The 13,871-nt window shown below is 45.1% G+C and overlaps 1 protein-coding gene across 1 annotated transcript in view; it reads left to right on the top strand.

The window, feature by feature from the left end:
* GID8 (GID complex subunit 8 homolog) overlaps positions 1-11,747 on the top strand; it is a 129,173-nt gene extending 117,426 nt beyond the window's left edge. Inside the window, exons 5-6 of the mRNA XM_033963635.1 lie at positions 8,783-8,980; positions 9,125-11,747. Coding sequence (XP_033819526.1) covers positions 8,783-8,980; positions 9,125-9,298 — 372 coding nt within the window. The 3' untranslated portion in view covers positions 9,299-11,747. The remainder of the gene's footprint in view (positions 1-8,782; positions 8,981-9,124) is intronic.
* Positions 11,748-13,871: the final 2,124 nt, after the last annotated feature.

Raw genomic sequence — 13,871 nt, 5'->3', positions numbered from 1 at the left:
TCTCTGAACTCTTTGTCTGTCTGGTATGGGTTGGCCCGGGAGGAACGGGAGGATTCCCAGTTGCAGACCCTGGCCTCTAAGTGGACTGCATAGCTGGGGGAGCCCATTAGTGCTGAAGTCCTGGTTGCTTGCTTCTCCAATATCACTAAAGGGGTCAGGAATGCCCAATTGCAGGAAATACAGTTTAAGTTGCTACATCGCACATACTTCATCAGAGATCGGGGTATGCTGACGGGTCTCTGGGACACTGATGAATGCGTTAAGTATAAGCGTCTGAAGGGGACCCTACTGCATATGATGCTTGAGTGCCTGATGCTGGGGACATACTGGAACGGGGTGTTGGATTTCTTGGCTGGGATAGTGGGCCTGCCTTTCCAATGGTCCTACATGCTCCTGTTGGGCTTCGAGGGGGAGGTGTTGGACCAGGGAACGGGGATGGAACACTGGTGTTTTCTATACACTGCCCTGTTGGTGGCTAAACGGGGTGTGCTCCGGCTGTGGATGGATGAGCTTGCCCCTGAGGTGCCAAGGTGGAAGAGGTCCCTTACAGAGGTGGCCCGCTGGGAGCTCAGTAGTGCAAGGTGGGGCGTCCTCCTCCCACTGGCTGTGCCGGTCTCTTTGGGAAGCAGCCTTGGGGGTGGTCCAGTCTTTGTGACCGCTTTCTTATTTTCTTCTATCACTCTGGTAGGGGTGGGAGATGGGATGGATCAGGAGGTTGGTTGTCTGGGGGGGGCATGTGTGTGTGGGTGTGGTTGTGACAAGGGTGGTCTTGCTTACTTTTGGGGGATTTTCATCTCTCTACCTAAAAATAAAATAGGAAATTGTTGAACGCTCTGTTTATTTGTTCTTGTTTCTTTGCTCTGGTGCTGTGCTCTTTCTGTTCCTGAGGACGTCGCCTGGAGGGGAATGTGGGGAACCTTTGTTAGCCTGTACGCTTTATACTTGATATTGTGCTTTCCTGTCCTGTGTCTTGATTGCCTGTTTTGTATGTTCAGTTTTTTCTGCTTAATAAAAATTATTTCAAACAACAAAAAATATATATATTTGGAGAAACTACTTGAGTTTTTAGACATTTAGGGGTCCTTTTATAAAGATGCGTCAGCATTTTTAGCGTACGCACTGGATTAGTGCGCTACCCGAAAAACTACCATCTGCTCAAGAGGAGGCGGTAGAGGCTAGTGCGTGCTATTCCGCGCATTAAGGCCCTAACACACCTTTGTAAAAGGAGCCCTTAAAGTTCAAAATAATTGTTTTATTTCATAATTTTAATCTACTATAAAATGTTCATTAATTTATATAAAAAAATTTTAAAAACTTTTTTAGAAATTATTTTGTATTTTTTTATGATCATTAATAAAGTTTTAGTTAGTTTTTATTATAGTCAATTGGGGCTATATACATTATATTAGTATTTAATTAAAATTTCAGCATTATCTATGAATTTTTAATGTTTTTAATAGTGTCTTGATTTTATTAAGGTAATATGGCTTTTATGCAATATAATTATGGTTATTGTGAATGTTTATTACTACACACATAGGACTCCTTTTACTAAGGTGCGCTAGCGTTTTTAGGACATGCACAAGATTAGCGCGCACTAGCCGAAAAATTACTGCCTGCTTAAGAGGAGGTGGTAGTGGCTAGTGCGCCTTTGTAAAATGAGCCCTTAATGTTTTATGAATTGTAAATGGTCCATTTATACATTTCAGTCTTTGTTCTTCTGTTCTCATGATTGAACACTTTCATTTTAATTGTATATTCTCATTTTTCAATTTTTCATTGTATACTCTCATTTTTCCATTCATATGTTACATTTAGACTCCTAAGGCAGGCCCCTGTGGGCTGAAACACGATCGTGTCGCGTCTACTTAACAATAAAGAGACTGAACACCAATTGGTCACCTGATTTGGGGGAGGATCCCACTATGCGCATATATTTCAAGCAAGCGCACCTTGTAGATTTGATCTTTGAATCTCTTCAGGAATTGAAGCTGTAGTCTGAGCATCCTGTAACTGCAGAATGTTCCCTCCTGAGTGACCAGAGGCCATAATCTGCCTTATTTCCTGATCATCCTGACCTCGTTTGGATTCTTACTACATGTGGGAAACTCCTGAGGGTCCCTTGAAATGTGCTCATGCAGTGGCATGGTTTTATCCCATGGCGGATACTTTTAACAAGCGCTTTGCTTCCCCAAAGTAGATTCCTCAGTGGTGCAGGTCACCAAGCGCATTTCTCTCCCCAGTAACGGGAAAGTGATTCTGAAGGATGTTCAAGACCAATGTGTGGGTTTTGTCCTTAAGCATCTGTTTAATTCAGCCACTGCTTGTGGTAAGGCGGCATCTGCCTCTTCTTTTGTGGCTTGGGTGTGCCGTTCAAAGCTGTGTCATGATCCTGACACTGGCACTTTGCAACTTGGATTTTCTCATCTCCGGAGTGGACTATATGGCTGATGCCTTGACATCTTGAAAATTTGACATATGACATCTTGAAAGTTTTCGCTAAACTTGCTGCCTATTCTGTCTTGGCTCGCAGAATGCTCTGGATCTGGCAGTGATCTGGCAATTCATCTTCCAAGGCGACCTTGAGCCGGTTGCCCTTTAAGGGACAGCTGCTGTTTGGCCAGGTTCTGGATGACCATTGTGCAGGATTGCAGGCCCAAGTCGCTATCTGTGAATAGATCCTACCCTTTTCGGGGGGTTTGGGGCATCCTAATTTTTGTCCCTTCAGGCACTCTTGTCTGTACTCGGGCTCTTCCATGGAACAATGGTCCTCTTGATCTGCCAGACCATGCTTTAGCGAGTCTTGATGTCAGCCATCTATTTGGAGGGGGGTGGGGGAGGACCGGCAGCTTCTGTAAAGAAACAGTTCTGATACCCGACCAAGGTTGTTTTCTCCACGCATAGGGAGGCAGTTGTCTGCCTTTCTGGTGGAATGGCAGGTCATTACCTCTGACCGCTGGGTCCTGGAGGTTCTCCGGGATGGCTACAAACTTGAGTTTCTCTGTCCTCTAACTGAGTATTTTCTGTGTTCACCTGCAGACTGCCCCAAGAATGTTGTTCGGGTGCAGGCCACAGTCTACAGACTTCTGGATATTCCAGCCATAGAACCCATTCTAGAGCAAGATTCAGGCTCTGGGAGATACACTATATATTTCATTTTTCCAAAGAAAGGATCTGACGATTGGAGACAGATTCTGGACCTCAAGGTGGTCAATGCGGCGCTGAAAGTTTTTCGCTTCCGCATGAAGACGGTATGCTCAGTGATAGCATCAGTGGTGCAGGGGGAGTTTCTAGTCTTCCTAGATCTGACGGAGGTGGATCTTCACATTCCCATTTTCCCAGAGCACCAGAAGTATCTGCAGTTCCATGACTTGGGGCAATATTTCCAGTTTGCAGTGATTCCCTTTGGATTTGCAACGGCACCCAGAATCTTCACCAAAGTGGTTGTGGTTGTGGCGGCGGCGGTCCATATTCACACCTTGGATGTCCTGGTTTATCCGTATCTGGACTGGTTGATCAGAGCTCCCTCGCTGTCCAAGGGGCGTCAGGCTGTTCACCAGGTTACTGGGTGATCAACACAGGATCTAGAATACTTTCTGCCTTGCATCCATCTTTGGCATTTAGTTACCATTCAATTTTTCAATTTGTCTGCTTTCTTCTCAAAATCTACTTTTCCATGTCTTACTTTCCCTTCCTATCTCTCTCTCCTTCCCTCCCTATTTCTATGGTCTGACATATCTCTCCTTTCCCCCCTTCCCAGTATGGCATCTCTCTTCTCTCCTTCCCATAATCAGGCATCGCTGTCTAATACTACGAATATTATTATTTCTATACCACTGCCAGATTCCCCCTCCTTCCCCTGGTCTGATATCTCTCCTCCCCCCCAAGTGTAACATTTCTCTTTCCCTTCCTCCTTTCTGGCCCCCTCCCAGTCCAACATTTCTCCCTCCTTTCCACCAGTCTACCATTTTTTTTCTCTCTTCCTCCTGCATGCTTCTCCTCTGGTCCTCCTTCTCTCCCTCCATGAGTCCAACTTTTCACTCTCTGCCCTATCCCCCTTCTCCCCAGCTGACCCTAACAGAGATAATGATAGAATTGCAACTCTATTGTAAAGTGGCAGGGTTCAAAATTAATTATAATAAATCTCAGATTATGGGAATTACAATTTCTCCCTTGGAAGAGGAAAAACTTCATATAATTTTTCCCTTTAAATGGACCTCCACCCAAATAAGATATATAGGTGTCCAAATTACCAGAGATTTGTCAATGTTATATTTGAGTAATTATGAAGTTCTGTATTTGGTGAGCGTCTCTCTCCATGCTACTAATGGCAGATGGGGAGATTGGAGGAAAAGGGATTGAGGGGCCCACTTATATTTTCTGCCCTGGGCCACCAGCGTGTCCAGCACTGGCCCTGACCACCAGCTGAGGACCTCCTTCAAAAGGTGGCTGGAACTTCCTTCTACCAAGCATGGCCGTCGCTGGCAGCATCCTTGAGCCAAGCTTGGTATAAGGAAGTTCTGGCCCAACTTTGGAGGAAGTCTTCAGCTGACAGAGCTTGAGAACCTCATCAGCCAGACCAAGTGTGCCCACACTTTTTTGGCTTGCGATCTACTTTTAAAATGACCAAGTCAAAATGATCTACCAACAATAAAAATACTAAACATATATCCCCTCTTTTCCTAAGGCTTGCTAGCCGATTTAGCATGCGCTAAGTGCTAATGCGCCCATTATATTCTATGAACACATTAGCATTTAGCGCGTGCTAAATCGGCTAGCGTGCCTTAGTAAAAGACCCACATATTTATATATACACACACACACACCGAGTGCACCTCTTCTGTCCTCCAGACTCGTTCCATTCCCCAACCAACATCTCTCTGTCCCTTCAGGTGTCCAACTTTTCTTCCTCTCTCCTCCACCCCTATTGGCAACATGTCTCCCTCCTCTGTTATGATCTTGCATCTCTCTTTCTTACTTAGGGTCTCTCCCCCTCTGTCTCTTCTGTTGGCACTTCCCATAGTCCAACATCTGCCTCCCCTTTGTTTCAGGTTTCTCTCTCTTTATATCTTCCTTCTGCTAACATTTTGATTCCTCCCACCTTTGGTCCAGGTCTTTGTCTCTCTCACTCTCTTTGTCATCCCCTTCCCCAGGGCCTGGCATCTCTCTCTCCTCAGTTCAGGGTGTTTCCCCTCTCTAATCCCTCTAGTAGTCCAGGATCTGACCAGTCTTCCCTCTCCCTTTTGGTTCAATTCTGTTTTCCCCGCCCCTCCTTAAGGTCCTTTTGTCTCCCCCCGCAATCCAGCATTTCTAAGGCAACCCCTATCCCGCCGGGGCCCTCACAACAGGCACAGCCTTACCTTGACGTGCGGGACCTTTCCTCCGCTGCTTCCCGCACACAGTGACTGTCAGGACCTCAGATCTCTTGATTTCAATTGTCCTCGCCTCCGTTCTTCCCTCTGGGCCTAACTACCACAGTTGAAAGTTAATTATGGCAGCCTTCAGAGCGAACGTAGCAGGCTGCTGTCAGCCTCTGTAGCACATTCCCTCTGTCATGGTCCCGCACCTTCTCTGACGTCAGGGACAGGACTATGGCAGAGGGAAATTGCTAGAGGCTGATGGCAGCCTGCTACGTTCGCTCTGCAGGCTGCCGTAATTAACTTTCAACTGTGGTAGTTAGGCCCAGAGGGAAGAACGGAGGATGCTGAGGAAGAATCGGGAATAAGACCTGCATGAAAGTGTAGGCAATGAAGAAGAATCAAGAATAAGACTTGCATGAAAATGTAGGCGAAGACCCCTGAGACCCCAAAAAATAAAGTTATACTTCTAAGAAAGACATTGTGCTTATGAATTCAAGCCTCTGGACAATCATATTTCTGCCTGTCAGCAGGAGACAATATGCTTTATGAGAGATTCACCTTTGCTCTAGTAACTGACAGAGATCTGCTGACTGTGACATCATTGGATAAACTCAAGCAACAGTACAGGATAAAATGTTCTACCAAAGAATTATCAGAACTATTGACAGAACTACAATCAAGCTCAGGACAGAGGAGGCTTGTCCTCAGAAATTATTGCCTTAGTATTAAGAATGCAGTGTCAGGGAAATAGAAAGGTCAGTTTTGACACTAGGCGATGTCGTGCTTCAATATGGCTCCATGATAAGTGTATAGAGCAGTGGTTCCCAACCCTGTCCTGGAGGACCACCAGGCCAATCGGGTTTTCAGGCTAGCCCTAATGAATATTCATGAGAGAGATTTGCATATAATGGAAGTGACAGGCATGCAAATCTGCTTCATGCATATTCATTAGGGCTAGCCTGAAAACCTGATTGGCCTGGTGGATCTCCAGAACAGGGTTGGAAACTACTGGTATAGACCAGCCAATAGAAATGATGCATGTAACAAACCAATGAAAAGTGGGTTTGTAATCTGTAACTAGGTTATACCCTAGGCTACTGAACTAAAGTAAATAAGTGGCATGCTGGATGGCATAGCCAGGAGAGGCGGGGGGAGGAGAGAGGGAGTATGGATAATTAAATAGAAGCTGGACACTTTGTATGTATGTTATCCTTTTAGCCCAATGTGCTGTATTTTGTTGCTTCATGTAAGCTGCCTTTTGTTTATTGCTAATAAACCTAAATTATAACAGCAATTGGATTGTTGCGAGGTCAGTTGTTTATGAAAAGATTTGCAGCCTGTCTTTTCAACACTGAGGAGGAAGCGTATCATCTGAGCAAGATAGCCAGGCGCTCACCTAAATTAGCTGGGCAGAGCGCCCGGCTAAAAGATGCTAGGGAGAACACTGGCTCTGCGATCTAGTGGTGCTGCCTTTGCGATCGACCTGTAGATCGCGCTCAACGTTTTGGACACCCCTGAGCTAGAGTTTTTATATTTACATTAGAGGCTCTGGCAGAGACCCATTCACAAAGTATTCTTCACAATTAACATTTCTAAATTAATAGTGTTTTTGCTTATTTGTAAATGGGTATTTACTAGAGCCTCTAACATACTTCAGTAGCATAATTAAATAACTACAGTGGTGCCTCGCATAACGAACGCCTCGCACAGCGAACGCTGCGCACAACGAACTTTATGTCTTGCTCCCTACAACGAACTTCGTTTCACACAACGAAGTCGCCCGAGCTGCATCTTTCCGCGCAGGCACTGCGCTTAACTGCCCTCTCTCCGCCTGGCTCCCTCTTGCCCCCCCGACTCCCCGACACGATCGGGGCAAAAAGGAGCCCAAGCCCTCTTGCCCCGCCGATTCCCCAACTCCCCGACAATATCGGGCCAGGAGGGAGCCCAAGTCCTCCTGGCCACGGCGACCCCCTAACCCCACCCTGCACTACATTACGGGCAGGAGGGATCCCAGGCCCTCCTGCCCTCGACGCAAACCCCCCTCCCCCCAACGACCGCCCCCCCCAAGAACCTCCGACCGCCCCCCCAGCCGACCCGCGACCCCCCTGGCCGACCCCCACGACACCCCCACCCCCCTTCCCCGTACCTTTCTGTAGTTGGCCGGACAGACGGGAGCCAAACCCGCCTGTCCGGCAGGCAGCCAACGACGGAATGAGGCCGGATTGGCCCATCCGTCCCAAAGCTCCGCCTACTGGTGGGGCCTAAGGCGCCTGGGCCAATCAGAATAGGCCCGGGAGCCTTAGGTCCCTCCTGGGGGCGGGGCCTGAGGCACATGGGCCCAACCCGACCATGTGCCTCAGGCCCTGCCCCCAGGAGGGACCTAAGGCTCCCGGGCCTATTCTGATTGGCCCAGGCGCCTTAGGCCCCACCAGTAGGCGGAGCTTTGGGACGGATGGGCCAATCCGGCCTCATTCCGTCGTTGGCTGCCTGCCGGACAGGCGGGTTTGGCTCCCGTCTGTCCGGCCAACTACAGAAAGGTACGGGGAAGGGGGGTGGGGGTGTCGTGGGGGTCGGCCAGGGGGGTCACGGGTCGGCTGGGGGGGCGGTCGGAGGGTCTTGGGGGGGGCGGTCGTTGGGGGGGGGGGGGTTTGCGTCGAGGGCAGGAGGGCCTGGGATCCCTCCTGCCCGTAATGTAGTGCGGGGTGGGGTTAGGGGGTCGCCGTGGCCAGGAGGATTTAGGCTCCCTCCTGGCCCGAACAACTAGGGGGGGGGGGGTCGCCAGGGCCAGGAGGACTTACCGTAAGCACCGTAAGGAGGTAAAGAAGGAGATGTTAGGGCATGTAAAGTAAGTAAACAGTACCCGGCGTATAAGACGACCCCCGACTTTGGGGAGGATTTTAAGGTACTGAAAAGTCGTCTTATACGCCGGCAAATACGGTATGTTTTTAGATGTATCTAAATAAAAATAATAACAAAAAATTTATCTTTTTTTATGTCATCTTAGCATATTTTATGCTACAGAATGAATTATTTTTTTTAACATGTATTGTTATGGGAAAACGCGTTTCACATAACGAACTTTTCGCATAACAAACTTGCTCCTGGAACCAATTAAGTTTGTTGTGTGAGGCACCACTGTACTTTTGAAGTTTATGGGGATGGGCGAGTATGGAAGAGATTACTTGTGGGGGTGGGCGGGATGGAATGGATCTTAGCAGGGACGGATTTGATTTCTGTCCCTGTACAACTCTCTAGTTTGTTTTATTCATGTATTTTGGAGAATAAATTGTGATTTAGCAAAGACCATCTTTTTTTTTATTTGGGGGGGAAGGATTCATAATCTTGTGAATTAAGAAACTGCTATTCAGAATGACATTGTTTAATAAGGCTCTACAAAGTTCTTTCATCATTTAACTTTGCAGCAACAGCATTTGATTGAATTGATTAGGCAACGGGAAACTGAAGCAGCATTGGAGTTTGCTCAGACACAGTTAGCAGAGCAGGGTGAGGAGAGCAGAGAATGTCTGACTGAAATGGAGCGCACTCTGGCCTTACTTGCCTTTGATAACCCTGAAGACTCACCATTTGGAGACTTACTGAACATGATGCAAAGACAAAAGGTAATGTAGACTGGGGGCACTTTTTGCTCCAAGTTGGTGAACTTTCGTAAACTAATATGAAACAGCTCTTTATGCAGTTGTACAAAGTCATTCTCCTCTTTGTGTGCTCAAGTAAGGCAATAATGGCTTGTCATCCATTCTTAGGTCTGGAGTGAAGTCAACCAAGCTGTTCTTGATTATGAAAATCGTGAATCAACGCCCAAGTTGGCAAAGTTGCTTAAGCTACTGCTGTGGGCTCAGAATGAACTGGACCAGAAGAAAGTGAAATACCCCAAAATGACTGACCTCAGTAAGGGGACAATAGAGGAACCCAAGTGAAACAAGAAAACGCACGTGGACAGATAGGACCCAAACAGAATCGCCACAGTGTTCATTCTTTATATCAGTCTGTGACTGAAGTTTACCACAGTACAGGACTTGCTCCAATTTTTCTTTTATGTGTTACTTTCTGAATGAACTTTATATTTAAAGAAACAGTCTGTTGGAATGCTTGAAAGATTGCATTGAAAAACACACAGTCCCTTTTGAAGGTCTGATTTAGGCTATGCACTATACCAAAAACATTCTATTCTATTTCTTTTTTGTAAGAAAAATTAGATATAGTAGGAGTTACATTCTGGAAATAGTGCTACACAGTTCTAGTTGCTGGTGGTTTTTAGATTAGTAACTAGAGTTACAAAAGGGTTACTGACATCTGAATTTAATAGGTTGTTTCCCATTAGTTGAGCACTCAACAGGTTCTGCTGTATGCTAGCTGTGGGAAATCATTGTATTTTAGCCCTTCAAAAAAAGGGAGAAAACCTGTTAACATCTATCTGAATTTCATCTTCTTCACTCTAAAATTGTAGACATAGAAAACATTTGTTAGTGGTAATTTAAGAGGGTGTCTTTTTTTTTGGGGGGGGGCAGGGGGTTATTGCAGGAAGGAGTGGGTGGTATGACAATACTTGAGAGCGGTTTGCCTTCAGAGTAGATCGCTAAATTTATCTTCTGCAAGAAAGTTTTCCTTTTTTTTTTAAGCCTTAAATAGGGTTACATTGGAGTATACTTAATTACTGCAGTGTTTTTTTCACAGCAGTTTCTTCTCCTAGAGAGACGAGTCAGGCCCTTACCACACTAGGTGATCTGTTGCATTCCAGTGATGTAGTCTTGCTACAGTGAAGTTATGCAGCTGTCTAATCCTAAGGATTATCTCAGCTGTTCTGGTGTGTAAGGAATAGAGTTTATGCTCTTTTTTTTCTACTTGCCCTTTCATTTTAAGCCTTGCATCTTAAGTCAGAAGGATAACACTGATGCATCTTTATCTTGGTACCTAATTTTTGGGGTTTTTATGTATTGCAGTTTTCAAATTGAGCAAAACAGAAAACTTTCTGTATTGTATTTTTTGGGGTTTTTGTTTTGTCAGTCGTTTACAAACCTATATTTATGACACCATGTAGAGATTGTTGAGTTGTAGCTTTGCATCAGAATCTAGTTACACCTTCATTTACACAATGGTTTATAAATAGAAAGATGAGACTTTCATATGAGGCAATATCTAACCAACCTGTTTAGAACCCACAATAATACCTGGCTTAATTTTTACCAGTTGCTTGTTCATTCTGACTTGCTTAGTATGGTGAAATGTGTTTGTGGGGTTTTTGGGTTTTTTAAAAAAGCTTTTATGGATGCTTTTTTTTAACTGTGTGAAGTTTTTTTCATTGGCACATAAGACACTTCAGAGATTTGGGGAAAAAACCCCAAAACAAACTTGTGCTCTGAGTGATTACAAATATTATTTTCTGCCTAATTTGATCAAGATATGATTAACAGCAGACTTATGGTTATACTTCTCTAAACTTAACAAAATATATTGTGGAAGTATTTCCCTAAATATTTAGTGATTTTAACCTTATTGGTGCAGAAAGTAATAAGGGTGCTCTTTGCCAGCTTATACATATTTGTAGCCAATTGTGTGCAGCAATTCTCTAGGGCAGGGCTTTTCACCCCAGTCCTCTGGACACACACACTAAGTCCCATTGTGTTTTCTGGATATCCATCATTAATATGCATGAGAGATCAGCATGCACTTCTTCGGTATGCAAATCTATTTCATGTATATTTATGATGGCTATCCAGAAACCCCAATGGTGTGCCCTGAGGAATGAGTTGAGAAGGCCTGTTCTAGGGAGCCTATTGGTTGGCACTTTTATAGTGACTGCTAATAAAGTTCAGTAGGTTACTTTTTTACACTGAATAATTTCTGTTTGGTTTGTCTTTGTTGGATGTCAGCAGTTTCATGTCCTTTTGTTAACTGATGGCTTTTTGAAACCCTTCATAGTTAAACCGAAACTGAGCTAATTGTAGGTAAGTTGTCTTACTTTCAAATTAATTTGCTCTTAAATATTGCCTTTGTGTTTGGGGACAGCAAAGCCATGGAAATTTGTAAAGTTGTTTTCACAATTGGTCCCTTATGGCCTCTGTACTTTTGTTTGGTAATGAAACTGGAATACTTGCAATAGCATTCATCTATTTTGATCTGAGTGTTTTTTCTGGGTTTTCTCAGTTAGAAATTGAGATTAGGATGCAGCTTTGTAGCTTTTGCAGTAGCAACTAGGATAGGCCACACGATTTCCATTTCTTAATTTTTTTAAGCTACATTTTTATACAACAAAATTCAGATGCAGAAAACAGTAAATTCAAAGAATAGTTGGTCAGGTTCAAAACCACTATTTTTTTGTTGTTGTTGTGATGGTGCCAATGCATTAAATAATAATTTCTGCTCATAGGATGAAAATCAGCTTTCTTTTAATGGAGCTGCCTGATCATGATACTGGTTTGCCTGCACTGTACTCTGTTGTACAATACTGGAAAATAAGAGAGTTGGATTTTATTTGACTTGTTTTCTGCTTTATAACACTAATTTCCAGTGCAATAGATAAAACATTCTAGACAGTAGGGTTATTTTCCTTTAGTCACATGTCTGCAGAAGGAATCCATTCTGGATTTTTCATTCTGCCTCTATAGTACTTCACTGTGAGATTTAGTGCCATCCACAGTTTTTTCGTTCTGCACGCATGGATGCAGTTGTGTGTGTTTTGCTCTCAGGTCAGTAAGTACACGGGCTGACAGTTTGTGAGAGACATCGGGGGAGGTGTGAAAAGTGGGGCTTTGAGTATTTCTGAATGTTCCCCCTCCTGAAAAATCCTAAAATCGCCGTTTTTTTGAGTTTAGGAAATGTGAAAAATATCATAATTTTGGCATTAATTTTGTGATGGCAGCCATCTTAGATTTTTAGCGATATTATCAGTTCTCGGGCCTGTCCTTTGGACTGGCTTTAGCGCCCAAAACCTTCACTAAGGTGATAGTAGTGGTGGCAGCAGCTTACCTGCTGCAGATGGATCTCCAGGTGCATCCTTATTTAGAGGGCTGCTGATTAGAGCTCCCTCACTGGCCGAGGGATGTCACATGTTGGAGCAGGTGCTCCAGGTGTTGGAAGTTCTGGGTTGAATTGTCCATTTCAAAACATGAAAAAAACCAAACAAAAATGCACCATCTGATGCCCGTGCACTTGCTCGAATACCTAGGAGTTCCTGTCTACCCGGCAGCGGGCCGCGTCTCTCTGCCAGTATCCCGCTGATAGGAACTGTGTGCCAGTAGCCCACTGATAGGAACTGTGTGCACAGCCAGCTCCTTCGGCATGAGATTGTCTTTAGGATCAGTGGTTTCCGTGTTGAATGTGATTCCTTGGGCAAGGGTTCACATGCGTTCTCTGCAACATGCTTTGCTCTCTAGCTGGGTTCTTCACAGGGATGCCTTGCAGATCCGCCTAGCTTGGACCCTGGAAGCTGAGCAAGCATAGCCTGGTGGCTTCTCCTGCAGTCACTCCACTGGGGCATTCTACTTCACTTTGCCTCCTGAACCGTAGTGATGACAGATGCCAGCCTTTGGGGTTGGAGAGCTCATTGCAATCTTCCTGTTCAGGGGTGTTGGACACCATCTCGGTGACAGTGGTCATTCCACTGATTGCAGCTCAGAGCCATTCGCCTAGCTCTGTCAAGATTACAGAAGACGTTAATGAACCAAAAGATCTGAGTCTTCTCCAATAGTATGACAACAGTAACTTCCATCACTCACCAGGGAGGAACCAAGAGCATTCCTCTGGCTCAGCAAGCCCACTTCTTTTTCATTGGATGGAGTGTCATTCCCTAGCATTGTCGGCAGCGCAGGTGGCGGGTGTAGACGATGTTCAAGCAGACTTTCTCAGCAAACAGCCTCTGGATCCAGGCAAGTAAGTTCTGTCCCCAGCAGCATTCTATGCGATAGTGAACCTCAGGGCCACAGCAAGAAGCAAGTAAGAAGATCACTTCTTCAGTCGAAGATCTGAGCCTGGAGGTGAGGGGCTCGATGCTCTGGTACAGCTGTAGTCTCTGGAGATTCTCTTGTATGTTTTTTCCTCCTTTGCTAATGGTCGGCCGAGTCCCTCGGAGGATTGCAGCTTTTCCAGGCCACGCCATTCCCAGTCACAGGATTGCTGTTTCTCTTGTGAAGATTTGCAGGCTGACAACGTGGTCTTCGCTTCACATGTTTGCCAAGTTCTACAGAGTGAACTTGGCAGCAAGATAGGACTCCGCCTTTGGGTCCTCGGTCCACCCTAGTTTTTTTGGGGAACTGCTTTTGTATACGTCTACTGTCTAGAATGTCTCGCCTATTGCACGGGAAAAAGAGATTATTTACTTACCCTGGTAAACTCTTTTCCAGTAGATAGGTGAGACTTTCTAGACTCACGCCCAGTATTTACTGTGCCTGCTTACAGTTTTCAATCTGTTTATGCTTCTCCAAGCTGTTTCTTGGATGCCTGTCAGCCCTTGTGGGCTAGAAAGAATTTGTATATATGTTCTATTTATTGGGG

Source organism: Geotrypetes seraphini, chromosome 11, assembly GCF_902459505.1.
Source record: "Geotrypetes seraphini chromosome 11, aGeoSer1.1, whole genome shotgun sequence".
Classification (NCBI taxonomy): Eukaryota; Metazoa; Chordata; class Amphibia; order Gymnophiona; family Dermophiidae; genus Geotrypetes; species Geotrypetes seraphini.
Note: the sequence above shows the minus strand (reverse complement) of the source record. Positions and strands in the feature narration are given on the sequence as shown.